Raw genomic sequence first — 13,066 nt, forward strand, 5'->3', positions numbered from 1 at the left:
TTGAATTTTCGTGAGCACACTGTCTCGCGTAATTATGCGAAAATAAAGTTCTCGCGAATAAAAAGTGATTTACAGTATTGTATTATAGATGTACAGTACAAGTTTGTATATATCCCAGCTACTTCCATCTTTGTGGTATATGCAGAATTTTGTCTACTTGATAGAAATTTCAGGACTTTCTTATAAATAATCTTTGATTATTAAATCCGACAGAAATTTGACTTCAGATATGCTGTTGTGACAGCTTTCAACAGTGAACTTGAAAGTATAGAATTATATTTTCTAAATGACCGAGTCTCAAAAATAGAGTTTAAAACTGTATACAAGGAAATTTTTGCCCCCATTTTAATTTTGCCCCTTTTGCCCAACCCTCACTTGGGTGAATTCAAAGAATACAGTATAATTTCTTAAACAAAACTATAAATGAGCGAATTAAAAATGTGGCAAAATTGTTTGCAACTGTAAAAGGGGGAAAATAACCCTGTATACAGTATTAAAAATTTGTGATCAAACAATGCACTATGTAATACTGATATCAGTAAAGATGAAAAACATTGAATGTGTTATTTAATACAAGAATTTGTATGTTAATATAAAAGACAAAACAAAAATTTAAAATATTGTATTTTCATTATGGCATTAACATTTTACAAGTTGTTACAAAATAACTAAATCAACATCTTTGTGAAACAAGAACATTAACATTAAAGTCTCTCACTTCACTAGAATTTGATAACTGCTGCTAGATTTTTCTGGTCCTTTATGAAATAAATAAATAAATGTCTCTTATTATATTCTAACAACAATGTAACAGTTCCACGTTATCCATAAAAATCGTAAAAATCTTCGTCTTCCTTGTCCTTGTTGTCCTCCTTTTTCTGGAGGATGTCTATTTCTGTATCCGTGTCAAGGTCAGACTGGAATTGTATTCCTGGAAAAGAATTTTTCATGCAATATATTTATGATACTCTCCAATGGCAACATTAATAACTGTAAATTATTTATTTTTACTAAAATTATATGTATGCTAAGGAGTTATCCCCCTTTATGGAATGTATCCTATGACTTCAATAGCAACACTTGACACTAAATTATGAATGCTTACTAGACTTATATGAATGTTAAGGACTTATCCCCCTTTACAAAATGTGTTGTTGTTTTTTTTTCATCGGATTTTAAAAAAATTCACCCTTACCTGGTCGTCTTGGGCCAGACTGGGAAAGTCCTGCAGATCTGGGTGTAGTCATGCCTGTCTTTGTAGGTTTACTGCTGAAAGAAGGCAAACTCTAGGTCAATGCTTATATCAAATGAAGGTGTTTTACACCATGTACTTGATTCAGGATAATTCTTATAGTTGTAAATCAAAAATTATTTATGTTGTATCTGATTAGCATACTGTACCTGACATCTTTTGGAGATATTATAAGGTTACATATAATTACTGCTATGAATCGGACTAAATCTTTGAATCCCTAATAAATTTGGTCACACCTACCTTGCTGTGACAGCAGTTGGGACATACAGAGGAGAGGCCACAGTTGAACTTTCATCTGACAAAACGTCTGGCTCCATCATTTTCGAAGAACCGGTGGGTATAGTTGCTGCAACATTTCTGAAAAAAAGACACACTTCTTAGCGATGAATATCATAACCTTAGCGATGAATATCATAACTTTGGCATGGATTTCTAGAATAAAGAATGTTTTGTTTCAGTTTTCTAGGATAGTATACTACAAAGTTATATACGTGAACATTAGAGGTTTTGCTTTTTCTCTGAAGGATTGTAGAATATTATGTACTTGTACATAGGGAGAGGTACCTTGCTGTTTTCTGGGAGACTACTTAGTTATATATACTGTGGAATCATCATTCTTTGTGGGGACCAATTTTCATGGGTCATCCTTATCCATGAATTTACATCCCCATCAATGATTTGTCAATATATTTATTCAATGAATCATCTGAATACACTAGTGATTAACAAAATTATGTCCCCACAATCAAACTTTGCTTACCCATAAACATTGACCTCAATGAATTAAAATGATTCCACAGTAATAGTACATTAGAGGAGAGGGGGATCTTACTGTTCTCTCGGAGACAGGGCAGAAGCAAACTGTTTTTCCACATCGTCGTCTGTGTCTCCTTCTTCGTCGTCATCTGCCATTGGCTGTCGCTGTTGCTGAGGGAGTGATCCAGACAGCATGTTCTTATAGGCATCCGTAGCTGTAGAAGCAAAATATCATATATAAAGTCTTAATATATGAAAGATAGGTAATCAGTACCTGTAGGGACAAATTATCAGGTGACAAAAAGGTGTGAGAGACTAAATTTTTAAATAGAATTAAGAAAATTTTATTTTTTGCACTTTCTGTTTTTCTTTATACATGTATGTACTATGCCTATTCAGTTCAATCTTCAATGTATAGCCAATTCGTAAATATATTTGATTGCAGCTTCCTTGCCAAAGGCATACCATCATTAACCTTTCTATAATTTACTTCCTAAAAAAAGACCTGTATGACAAACCTACCTGGATTTTAATGACAAATATATATTTTTTTAGTTTGAGAAAGAATGTAAACGGATTTTATTTTTAATGAATGCTATTTCTTTTTTTTTTCATCTTTATTCAATTACTGGTATGTGTATTTTTGATATTTAAAGAAAAACAAAGTATGAATTAATCAATAACAGCTCAAACAAGAAAAGTTAATGAGAAAAAATATAACAAAATTCAGTGACAAATGGTCATGAATGTGAAATTTGATAAATGAAAACTTATCATGATAATCTACATAAAAATATCCATTTTATCATCACTAATTATAATTCATTTCCAATTTTGCAAACATTCTTAATCATTAGCTTTTTAAATATATATACACTATACAAGAACTTCAAAGCTTGAATATGAATATGCAAAAAATGCACAAGTTTTGATAAACTGAGCCACTGCAAACCTTTTTTGTTTTAATTCAATAGATACATGTACATCCATCAGTAAATTCAGCTAAGCCACATCTCTCCACACATATGCTGAATGCAATTCATCTGATAATGAATGATAATATATGCTAAGAGATCCTAAATCATAATATATGCTCTCTAAGAGATCATAAATCATAACATATGCTCTCCCAGAGATCCTAAATTATGTCAGACAATAATGCTGCTCTCTGAGTTAAAAGCATTGTCAGATTATAACATGAATGTTGATGTTGCTCTGCCTCTACGATACCATGTGCCTCTGGGTGGCTGGGTTTCATCAAATAATTCTCTCTCTCTCGCTCTCTGAGGTTCCCAGCATGAACAGATAACACTTATCCAATCTCAGTGGTGCTAAGCTTTTTTTTTTTTTTAGAAAAATTAAAATGCTCTCTTTGCAGAACTCGGCAGCATCAGATAACAATAATCTCTCTATATTTAAGGCACCAAACACCATGAGAAAGGGATTATGCTCTCTTTCTCTCCCTCTCTCTTTCTCCTCTCTCTCATCTCTTCTCTCTCTCTCTCTCTGTGGTGCCAAGATCTTTGAGGTGCTTAGCACCATTAAAGAATGATGTTGCTCACTCTCTTTTTCCCTCTCTCTCTTCCTCTTTCCCTCTGAGGTGCCAAGATCTTTGAGGTGCTTAGCACCATTAAAGAATGATGTTGCTCTCTCTCTTTGAGGTGCCCAAGCATCACCAGATAATGTTGATGTTCACTCTGAGGTGCCTGTCATTATAATGTTATGCCTTTGATGACAATGAATCTTTCTATGAGGTGTATAAGAAATTGCCAACATCAACATTGTGATCTACTCACCTCGTTTGCCTTTAAATGGTACTGAATAATTATACACAAAACACACATATACCAAGGGTTTACCCAATAACATTACACTGAAACACATATCTGCCTTTAGAATTAGTAAATTTACTTTGTTATTATTGTACATAGAAGTATACAAACTACTTTTCTTAAAAACAAAATTATTACTTCTGTTAAATAGGAGTTGTTTTCCTTTTAATGTTGCATATTTCGTATTGTTAGATACTACTTATAACACTTTAAAAAATGCCCAATAAGGTTTTGTTTTTAACCCCCAAACCACCCACATATAAGAAAATATTTTCAGACTTGTTGTGTTTTTAAATACAGTTAATATCTCAAATTTTGAGACACCACAAATTTTTTTCTCCATACAATAAAATATGATCAGCCGTTAAAAGTAGCTAAATCTGCCAAGTGTTTGTGGGGACAGTACAGTGTAAAAGGCAGAAAAGCATTGACAAGACTGATTTCAAAATTGTAACATCCAAAGATATGAGATATTGAATTAAAAATTTAATTCTTTTAATAAATATCTTTAAATTTTTGGGAACAGTAATTCATTAATTTTGGTTAATATTCCTGTTCTTAGTATACCAATATATACATGTTCAAGATATCAAAGGTCAACTGTGTACCCTTGCTTATCTAAAAACCCCAACACCATACATTTCACAAAATAAAAACACCATACACCAAAAAATTGTTTTAAGAAGGTTGATTTAAAATATAAAGTGGTAAATTGTTATCAGGGTATCTGAAATGATTTAATAGAATAGAAAATAACCATACCATTGAGGGGGATCTTTGAGCTTGTGACACTCTGTGTTATAACACTGGTATCGTCATCACTGTTGTAAGTCTGAGATCTGTCAATTAAACTTCCTGGGAATTTCAGTGGTGGAACTGTGACAAGTAAAAAATATTTTACAATACAAAATAAGTATTCATATCAAGAAGCAGAAATTTAATTAAAATTTTCTTTATTCTTGCTGCACGCTATAAATTTAATTGACCATTAAAACCATATATAAATCTCTGAAACACATCAAAATCCACACCACTTTTTGCAACACACAATGAGCCTAAGATATAGTGTTTGCTTGATATGTCCCATTACATGAAAGCAAACCTTTATAGAATTTATACATGTACTAGCCAAAACGGTTAACTGCTAAAAAAAAACAACAAACAAATGATACACATATATGGAACAAAATGATTTTCTGAATTATATGACTTGTGCTTTGTTATTGGATTCCTTAGTGAATATTATAGGTAACAGTACACCAAAAAATTATCATGATGATAAAAAAGGGAAACGTGTACATGTAATTAGCATAGGTGTGAAATTTATGTTTTCTTTTTAAAATTTTTTTACTTATTCATTTACTTTTTATTTTTTTTTAAAACTATCTTTGTTTATTTTTTATTTACTACCAGGTACTTGGCCTAGATAATTTTTTTTTAATGGACACACAAATTTTCTTAATACTCCTTGGCTATGATGAGATGTATGTGATATTATTAGACACACCCTGTACCTGTGACTTTACCGTCCGGCCCTATCTCAGCTGAAATTTAGGTACACAATTAAGGTTGATGCGACAAATCAGTAATTTTTTTTATATTTCCTTTAATAATAAAGAAAGATTCTGGGGGGTTTGAATACTGTAAATCATTTTTTATTCGCGAGAACTTTATTTTCGCGTAATTACACGAGACAGTATGCTAGCGAAAATTTAATTCTCGTGTATAATAGTATTCCTTAAGATTATATAGAGCAATAACCGCAATTCGGGAAAATTTTGTCTCGCTAATCAAAGTCAATGATTTTCTCACGGAAATAAGATGTCGCGAAAGTTAAGTGATCTACAGTATTGCAATCTTATGAATCACAATAACCTAAGGTCTAAGGAAGAAAAAATATATTAAAGCCAAATATTTTTTTCATTCATAACATAAGGAAAAGTTATGAACTGTATCACTTTACAAAGAACATATTTATTCATTCAACAGAAAAGGTTTCCAAAAAACAAAAAAAAAAATCCATGAAAGAGGCTTATCAAAGAAAGCTTTGACTTTGTGTACAATTCTTCTTTTTTACTTTTTTTTGTCTTACCTCCTGAAATATTTCTACTAGTAAGACTGTCCATTCCATCCCTGGGGGACCCCATATCTGGCTTACCATCTACCTGACTTCTCAACAACTTCATTAGAAGCTCAAATGCCTAAAAACACAGTAAATAAACCAAAGAGTGAAATTTGTGTATACAGTGAAATCCATCTAATCCGACATCTGTGCAATCTGTCACACTGTGAATTCTGAGGTTAAATTCCTCTCCCATTTTACTACATGCATTTTACACTGGGCAATCCAACATCCTGTTTATTCCGACACAAAATTGATCTCCTATTGCATGTCAGATTAGTCAGGTTTTACTGTATTTTTCTTATGCAAATAAAAGCTGGTTTATAGTATCTCAAAATTGTTCAAAGAGAAACACACAGAAAATTGAGTTCTGCTGGCATCAGAAATTTACCTTGTCTTGGTACGGAGATTTATCAGAGACCATACATGGCACAAACACAGCTGCAACCTCATTAGGGGTCATGACCTTACAGATGACTAGCTGGACTAAGTGTTCAAAGAGGCTATCCCACAAGGGCTGGGCATCATCTCTTAACATCACCCTAAAATTTTTGTTTACTCTCAAATCATTATCATCAAAAAGATATATCTGTGTTAACAAAATTGTATACTGTAAAATCACATTTTTTCGTGGGGTAAAATTTTTGTGGTTTGAGGAAAAAATGTTGGTTCGTGGGGATTTGATTTCATTGATGAAGAACGTTTTCATAGTTGTGCATATGAAAATTTACATTTCGTGGTGGACATAAATTCGTGGGTCTCTTCATACCACGAAAACAACGAAAATTAAACCCCCACGAAAATTAATTATTTCACAGTACTTCTTCAGGAAGAACAGCTTGGTTTTTTTTTTGAAAGAAATGTATGCACATCAAAATTCTACCTGATTTGGGTTTGGCTTATGGTGTCAATATTCCCCATCAAAATGGAGTCTGGCAACAGACAAGGAGTTCTCAAACTTCTAATGACCAAGGTCATCTGCTCTAATATCACCATTGAAACCAGCTCACTGTCCAAACCAGATAGATCTGATCCAGTGTTTGCCCTCCTAAATAACAAAAAAGATTTCTGATGAAGCCAAGAAATACTTCAACACATTAAAAAAAATGCAGCAAGTACAGTCCTTCATATAATTCTGTGGAGAATTGGCTGCGAAAAACAATGTCAATAGTCAATTATACATGTATGTATACTGGCAAAGTTTTTTTTAAATAATCATTTACAATATGATTCATGTTTTTGTTGCTCATCTACAATATGATCTCAGTTTTCATTGGTTTGTTGTAATATGATCTAGGTTTTCATTGGTTAGTTTCATCATGATCTGTGTTTTCATTGGATACTTACTGTATTATGCTCTGTCTGTCTGCTGGGGATGCTGGATGAGATCTGTAGTATCCTTCTAAAGACAAGGCATGCTGAAAATCTGACTGAATAAACTTCAACAGCTTTATCAGACCATGAACTGTCAACTCAGGTGTTGGAGCAAGTCTAAAAAAGAAGTTAAATTTTTTTTATAAAAAGAACCCTCTACCTAATTTTCCACTAATTTCTTTTTTGCCATGATGCCATTGTGGTTTTGTATTCAGCCTAACAAATGCGGATGAAATAAATAAATCGCTTACAAGTTTATCATACATGTACATTTCCGATTCTGCAGTATGAAATATCATCAATTAATATGGCCTCAAAACTTTCCCTCAGCCAAATGTATTTTTACCTGTCCCGTTTGGGTTGTACCGAGGCCTTTATTGGTGGTGCCACTTCTTCATCGGGTGAGCTTTGCTCTGATATGTTGTCTGGAGCCACCTGTTGAGGGGGTGGTGGGTGGTGCTCATCAGCCACCGGAAGATCCACCTCTGACCCAAATTCACTGTCTTCCTCATCCTGTCCAGGGTCCATACCTCCTGATGAATGAGAAATACCTAAAAAATAAAAGATTTAACAGTTAAAAACTGACAAATTATTTGTGAATCACTTTTGAGAAACCTTTGGCTCTAACAGTTGAGACTGAGTCACCTCGACTTCTTATTATCAATAATGAATGGTTATTGACAGATATACATATATTGCATACATGCCAACTTTTGAAAATTCGCATGGGGGATTTAACGCGTGACGACAATTTTCAAAGCTTTAAATTCGCGACATTTTGTCGTGAAATTAAATGATTATGAAATTATCTTTTTTTAAATTTATAATTTTGATATTACTTATCAATACAACTTAAGAATTAATTTAACATCAAAAAATAATGTTTTTCTTTCCAAAATTGAAATATTTCTGCTAAAATAGGTGCCTCTTTCACTTAAGAAGGGGTATTTAGTTACATATGTAAACAACATTTTTTTTTTACCAGAACACATAATTTGTGAAAAATTGAAAATTTTACAACTTTTAAATCATTTTTTCAAAGGCTTAAAAAATATGAGGTTTTGATACTGTAAAGTCCTGTTTCTGGAAACATTTTTGAGATTTTTTTTATATATAATAGAAATTCTAATTAGATATCAAATTTACAGAAATTTATACCACCTATCTAAAAGAAATTTTTTTTTTTTTTTTACAGTTATGAAATATTTGTCAGGGTTGATGGTGCCATGTGGGTATTTCCTTTAGTCATGCACATTACTTTTGGGAGAAGGGAGGGAAAAGAAATTCTAATTGAAATACACTTGATTGTTTCTGAGCTTTCATCTTAATTTTTTCATAGTATTTTAATTGGCAACTTAGAAATATTTTTTATTATAGGTAGATAAAATCATCAGCTATGCTTTGTAGTTTTCTACTTTCGTTTTCAAAAAACGATCTCTTTGGATTCCGATTTTATGGTTTAATAGGTATTTTATTGTCTTTAATTTATGTTTTTAATAAAATGACTAACAGTTATCATGTTAATCTATGTGTTTCACCTTGCATACCCCTTAAAACTGACAAGATAAGCCCCAAGTTTAGAAGCTATAAGCTACTCGTACCTGGACAACTGTGTGCGTTCATGCGTGAAGTGATTTCCTGTTGCTAATTAGTAATGAACACCTGGTTAGATAAACAATGAAACTTATCTGTGTGCTTTGAATATACAAGTCTGACATTGTTATCCCGATTGTCAAAAATTCAGCGGTAGGGAAACTTTTAAAATCTGAAATTTTAAGGTGATTTTTTTTTTTCAAATCGGGAAATTAGGGCAATTTTTCTCTCCCGATCGGGAAGGCGGGATAAAAGGGTAAAATCGGGAGGATCCCGCCTAAATCGGGAAAGTTGGCATGTATGATATTGATTTGTATGTTACTTGTTAATCTTGTATATATTTTAGAACTTAAAAGATTTGGTTGTCAGTATTTCTAAAATATGATACAGTTAATATGATATTCATTCAGAAATAGATCTCACGACAAACAAAGAATAGCAAACTTAATAATAAATCTGGTTGGTGACTGAGGTTTTACATTTTGTCTCCTTTTCTTTAATACTCATACAAACAGATATCCCATGTACCTCCTGGTGACTCAGTATCCCTTGGTTCTAGTGGTCTCCCCTCGATGCCTTTGACTGTCACACTCTGTATGGGCTGTGACATCATTTCCTCCACCTCTTCTGCGCTGACATCAGCAGGGGGCACCTGAGAGGATCGTAACATTTGTGGGGAGGATTCTGCCTGTCTCGTAATTTGAGGGGAGGGAGGGACTTGAGACCCTGAGGGGACAGTTCGAGGCAGCTGTGAAGATGAGGGTATTCTGGAGACCTGTTCTCTCTGCCTGTCCATTGTCTCTTGCTGTCTTTCACTCTGATTAACCTGTCTTGCTTGTGATTGGTCTTTCCTGTTCACTTCTTTTAGATTTGCATAATCAGATGCCTCCTGAATAGACCAGTAAATATATATTTGATAGGTGCAACATTTTTCTATGTCTCTAGCATTTATCTTATACATACAGAGTTGGAGCTTTATGATATCTTGTAACAGTCAATCCTCAGGTTTTTTACCAATAAACATAAATACATGTAGTATACAGACTCTTTACCTTCATGCCTGAGGTGGGTTTGGTAGGGGTCATAGTTGGCCCTCTTCCATGTTCCTCTGGGCCTTCCATGTAATATGAGCGATGTGATATCGGGTCACCCTCCATTCCTGTATCAAAATATTCCTCTCTTGGAATCTGAAGATATATTCATATATTGCACAAATAGGGTAATAAATTCAGTGAGATCCAACAATTTTTTTTCTCAACTATACTTTCATTAGCTCTGTTAAAAGCACATCTGTGGTTAATACCCAATACAATTCCCCATTGAGTAAAATCCAACTAAAATGACATATTTTTCCATGGGATTAATTAACACTTCAGGTATGTATTGCATCTCAAATTATCAACAAAACTTCGTAACAGCATGCTTAAACTGAATTTAAGGGATACAAAGGTAATTCAAGATATCCACAAAATTTTCATATTTTATGCAGATTGAAAAGTAACGGTAATATTGTGATTTAGCAGAATTATGGCCCTTTGGGGAAAAAGGTATGTTTACAGTATTCAGGATTATTTAATTTGTAATATCTTATTTTTAAGAAGTACATTTAATTAAGTGTTTTCACTAAAAGATAGAGAAACCTGTTGAGGGGATACATGCTCCTGGACAAAGCCCTCTCTTCCCATTCCAGTGACCCGTTCTTTCCAAAGAGGGTAAGTTCTCTCAATGTATTCCTCATATTGTTTCTAAAATAAAGTTTCAAGAAAAAATTGATTCGTGTGTTTCAAAAAGTTAATAAAAATTATTAAGTTTCACTTTGCCACTGACATGAAATGGGCAAGCATTACCTCGTAAGCCTTAATAATTTGCTTCATTCATTCTTATTGGTTTTTTTTTCTTCCGTAACAACATTTTGTAAACCTACCTATAGCTTCGGACCAGATTTCTTTCAAATTTCAAAACAATTTAAACTTTCAAAATAGAAAATTTTAGAAAACAAAGTATTAATAAAATTTTTAAAAGTATAAAAGCTTAAAAACATCTATGCATATTATTCTTAAGTACCGCTGACTGTTATTTGAATGTAACAATATATGTTTCTATTCACCTTTAATAATCGTAGCCTTTCTGTTTTAGCAGACACAGTTGTGAGATGGGTATCTATGCGGGAGAATTCCCGTATGATATTTTGGTTTCTTTGTTGACTTCTTCGTTGATCCTCGCATACTCTCTTCCAGTAAGCTTGAAGCTTGCTTGCTCTGAGCTTTGCTCTGTGAAAAAAATATATTCTTCAAGATAATAAAGCTATATTATTTGCAGTAAGTAACTAAAAGTCCCTCAGAAAGAAGAAAGTGTTTTATTTGCATTTGGAAATATTAGTTATATTATATGCATTATAACAAAACAAGGGTAATAGTATTATAAGTTGATATAACCAAAGAAAAATACCATTGTTTTTCTTCAAAATGAGGAAGGATTGAATAAAAAAAGAAATCTGTGATGTTTGATTGATGAAACATTTATATGATTATAAAAAAAAATGTTTCTACATTAAAAAAAAAATTTTCTCTTTTTTTCTTCTGAACTAATATGGAAATGCTCATCAACTATCACACAAAATCCAGTCCTCAAAAAAAGATATACCAGTAGCTGTGCATTTAGATAAGCAAGAAGTAGTTCATGAATAAAACAAATCACCTTTATCCGTTGAGTAAATCATCAACCATACCTTCCCAAAAGTTCAAAGAGAGTGTTAATTAGAAATGATAAACTTATAAATGTATGCAGTCTCAAATAAGGTGCAAAAATTTGATAGAATGTTTGCGAAAAGAAATTGTGTCTAATAATGAAATGTTTGTGTGCAGATATGTTGTATATGAAAGTCTCCATCATGAAAATAATGTTCCAGTGAATGATAATTCTTGATATTTTGTGCAAGAGGCACACACACAAAATTACTTTGCCGAAATCTGGTTTGGTTTGGTACAAGTTGTTCCCTGCATTTTACTAACCCGTCGACTGTGATAGCAAGTAGAAAGTAATCAATCTACCTGTTTAATCAAATGATAATTGTCAAAAAAGACCTTTTTATCTATTTAAATATCATATTTTTAAGAAAACCAAATATATATTTGTATATCGGATTTACTACCTATATTACACATATGAATTGAAGTCAATTTGAAGAAAAGTTTAAACTCTAGAAAATAAATTGAATAATTTAAATCTAAGAATATCATAAATGATAATTACTCTTCAGTATCAAATTCTTCAATATGAAGGAAAAAATATTACTCTAAATGACTAAACACCACCTTTGTCATATTAAATATGTGTATTTACTATTACAAATGACATTATAGGCTGTTAGATTACAGAAAATTTACATTATAAGCTGTCAGATAAGAGAACATTGACATCATAAACTGTCAGCCTGGTTATGAAATAAAAACACGGCATCTCTTGAACTTACAGTCTATCGTCTTTCCTGCATAATATTTGAAGCTGTCGTTCTAGTTGCTCTCGCTTCCTCTCTCTGTAAAATATGTCAAATTCTGACAGTTTCAGGAAATATGCAAACAAATTCAAGTAATTTTTAATGGCCAAAAATATTTTAATCAAGTCGGGTATATCAGAATATCATGTGTGAACAAGCTCTTCAGTGGCGGTTGAATTAAATCAAGGACATGAATGCTGCATCCTTCAAAATTACGCGCCAGTATGTAATTTCATTATCTGTATTTTGCAAATACTATTAAATATTTAAAAATACATACTGTTCATGGATGATATCTTGTAATTCTTTTTGTCGAGCGTAGTAATCAACATTCGAGGTGGCCATTTCCAAATAAAAGAATACTGTTCTTGCCTTTTTCACAGAAGAGTTCCAGATCTACTAACTCGTTCTTTTACATTTCGCGTCACAAATTTAAAAACACGGCTTTACTTTTTTTTTATCTCATTAAATTACTCAGTAGCAGCCAATATTTAAAAGAGGCTTAACTAATGTTTAAAAATTTGACGGAAGAAACTATTTTTTTTTCTTTTTTAAAAATGGAAGTTAAGAACTTAATCATTAAAAACTGCTGATAAAAATCGCATTAAACACTATAAATACATAATAATCCATTTTTT

At 32.3% G+C, this 13,066-nt stretch overlaps 1 protein-coding gene across 4 annotated transcripts; it reads right to left on the reverse strand.

The window, feature by feature from the left end:
- Positions 1–642: 642 nt before the first annotated feature.
- Positions 643–12,795, reverse strand: LOC134246243 (centrosomal protein kizuna-like). Of its 4 annotated transcripts, none has more exons than XM_062728573.1 (17): positions 12,709–12,795; positions 12,405–12,467; positions 11,040–11,202; positions 10,573–10,677; positions 9,985–10,119; positions 9,461–9,821; positions 7,686–7,890; positions 7,313–7,456; positions 6,849–7,013; positions 6,357–6,507; positions 5,936–6,044; positions 4,606–4,719; positions 3,808–3,828; positions 2,088–2,226; positions 1,496–1,612; positions 1,196–1,266; positions 643–931 (listed from the first exon to the last, which is right to left on the reverse strand). In XM_062728573.1, exons 1-17 carry the CDS (start codon positions 12,771–12,773, stop codon positions 822–824), a joined length of 2,238 nt encoding a protein of 745 aa, XP_062584557.1. In that variant the 5' UTR covers positions 12,774–12,795; the 3' UTR covers positions 643–821. The 4 variants fall into 4 exon arrangements, with proteins under 4 accessions (XP_062584557.1, XP_062584560.1, XP_062584556.1 ...); XM_062728572.1 differs by having other exon boundaries at positions 645–931; positions 1,196–1,269; XM_062728576.1 differs by lacking the exons at positions 12,405–12,467; positions 12,709–12,795 and adding an exon at positions 11,891–11,949 and having other exon boundaries at positions 644–931; positions 1,196–1,269.
- Between the last annotated feature and the right edge of the window lie 271 nt (positions 12,796–13,066).

The sequence above is a fragment of the Saccostrea cucullata genome, unplaced genomic scaffold, assembly GCF_032062105.1.
Source record: "Saccostrea cucullata isolate Sc308-1 unplaced genomic scaffold, CSIRO_AGI_Scuc_v1 ctg205, whole genome shotgun sequence".
NCBI classification, from domain to species: domain Eukaryota; kingdom Metazoa; phylum Mollusca; class Bivalvia; order Ostreida; family Ostreidae; genus Saccostrea; species Saccostrea cuccullata.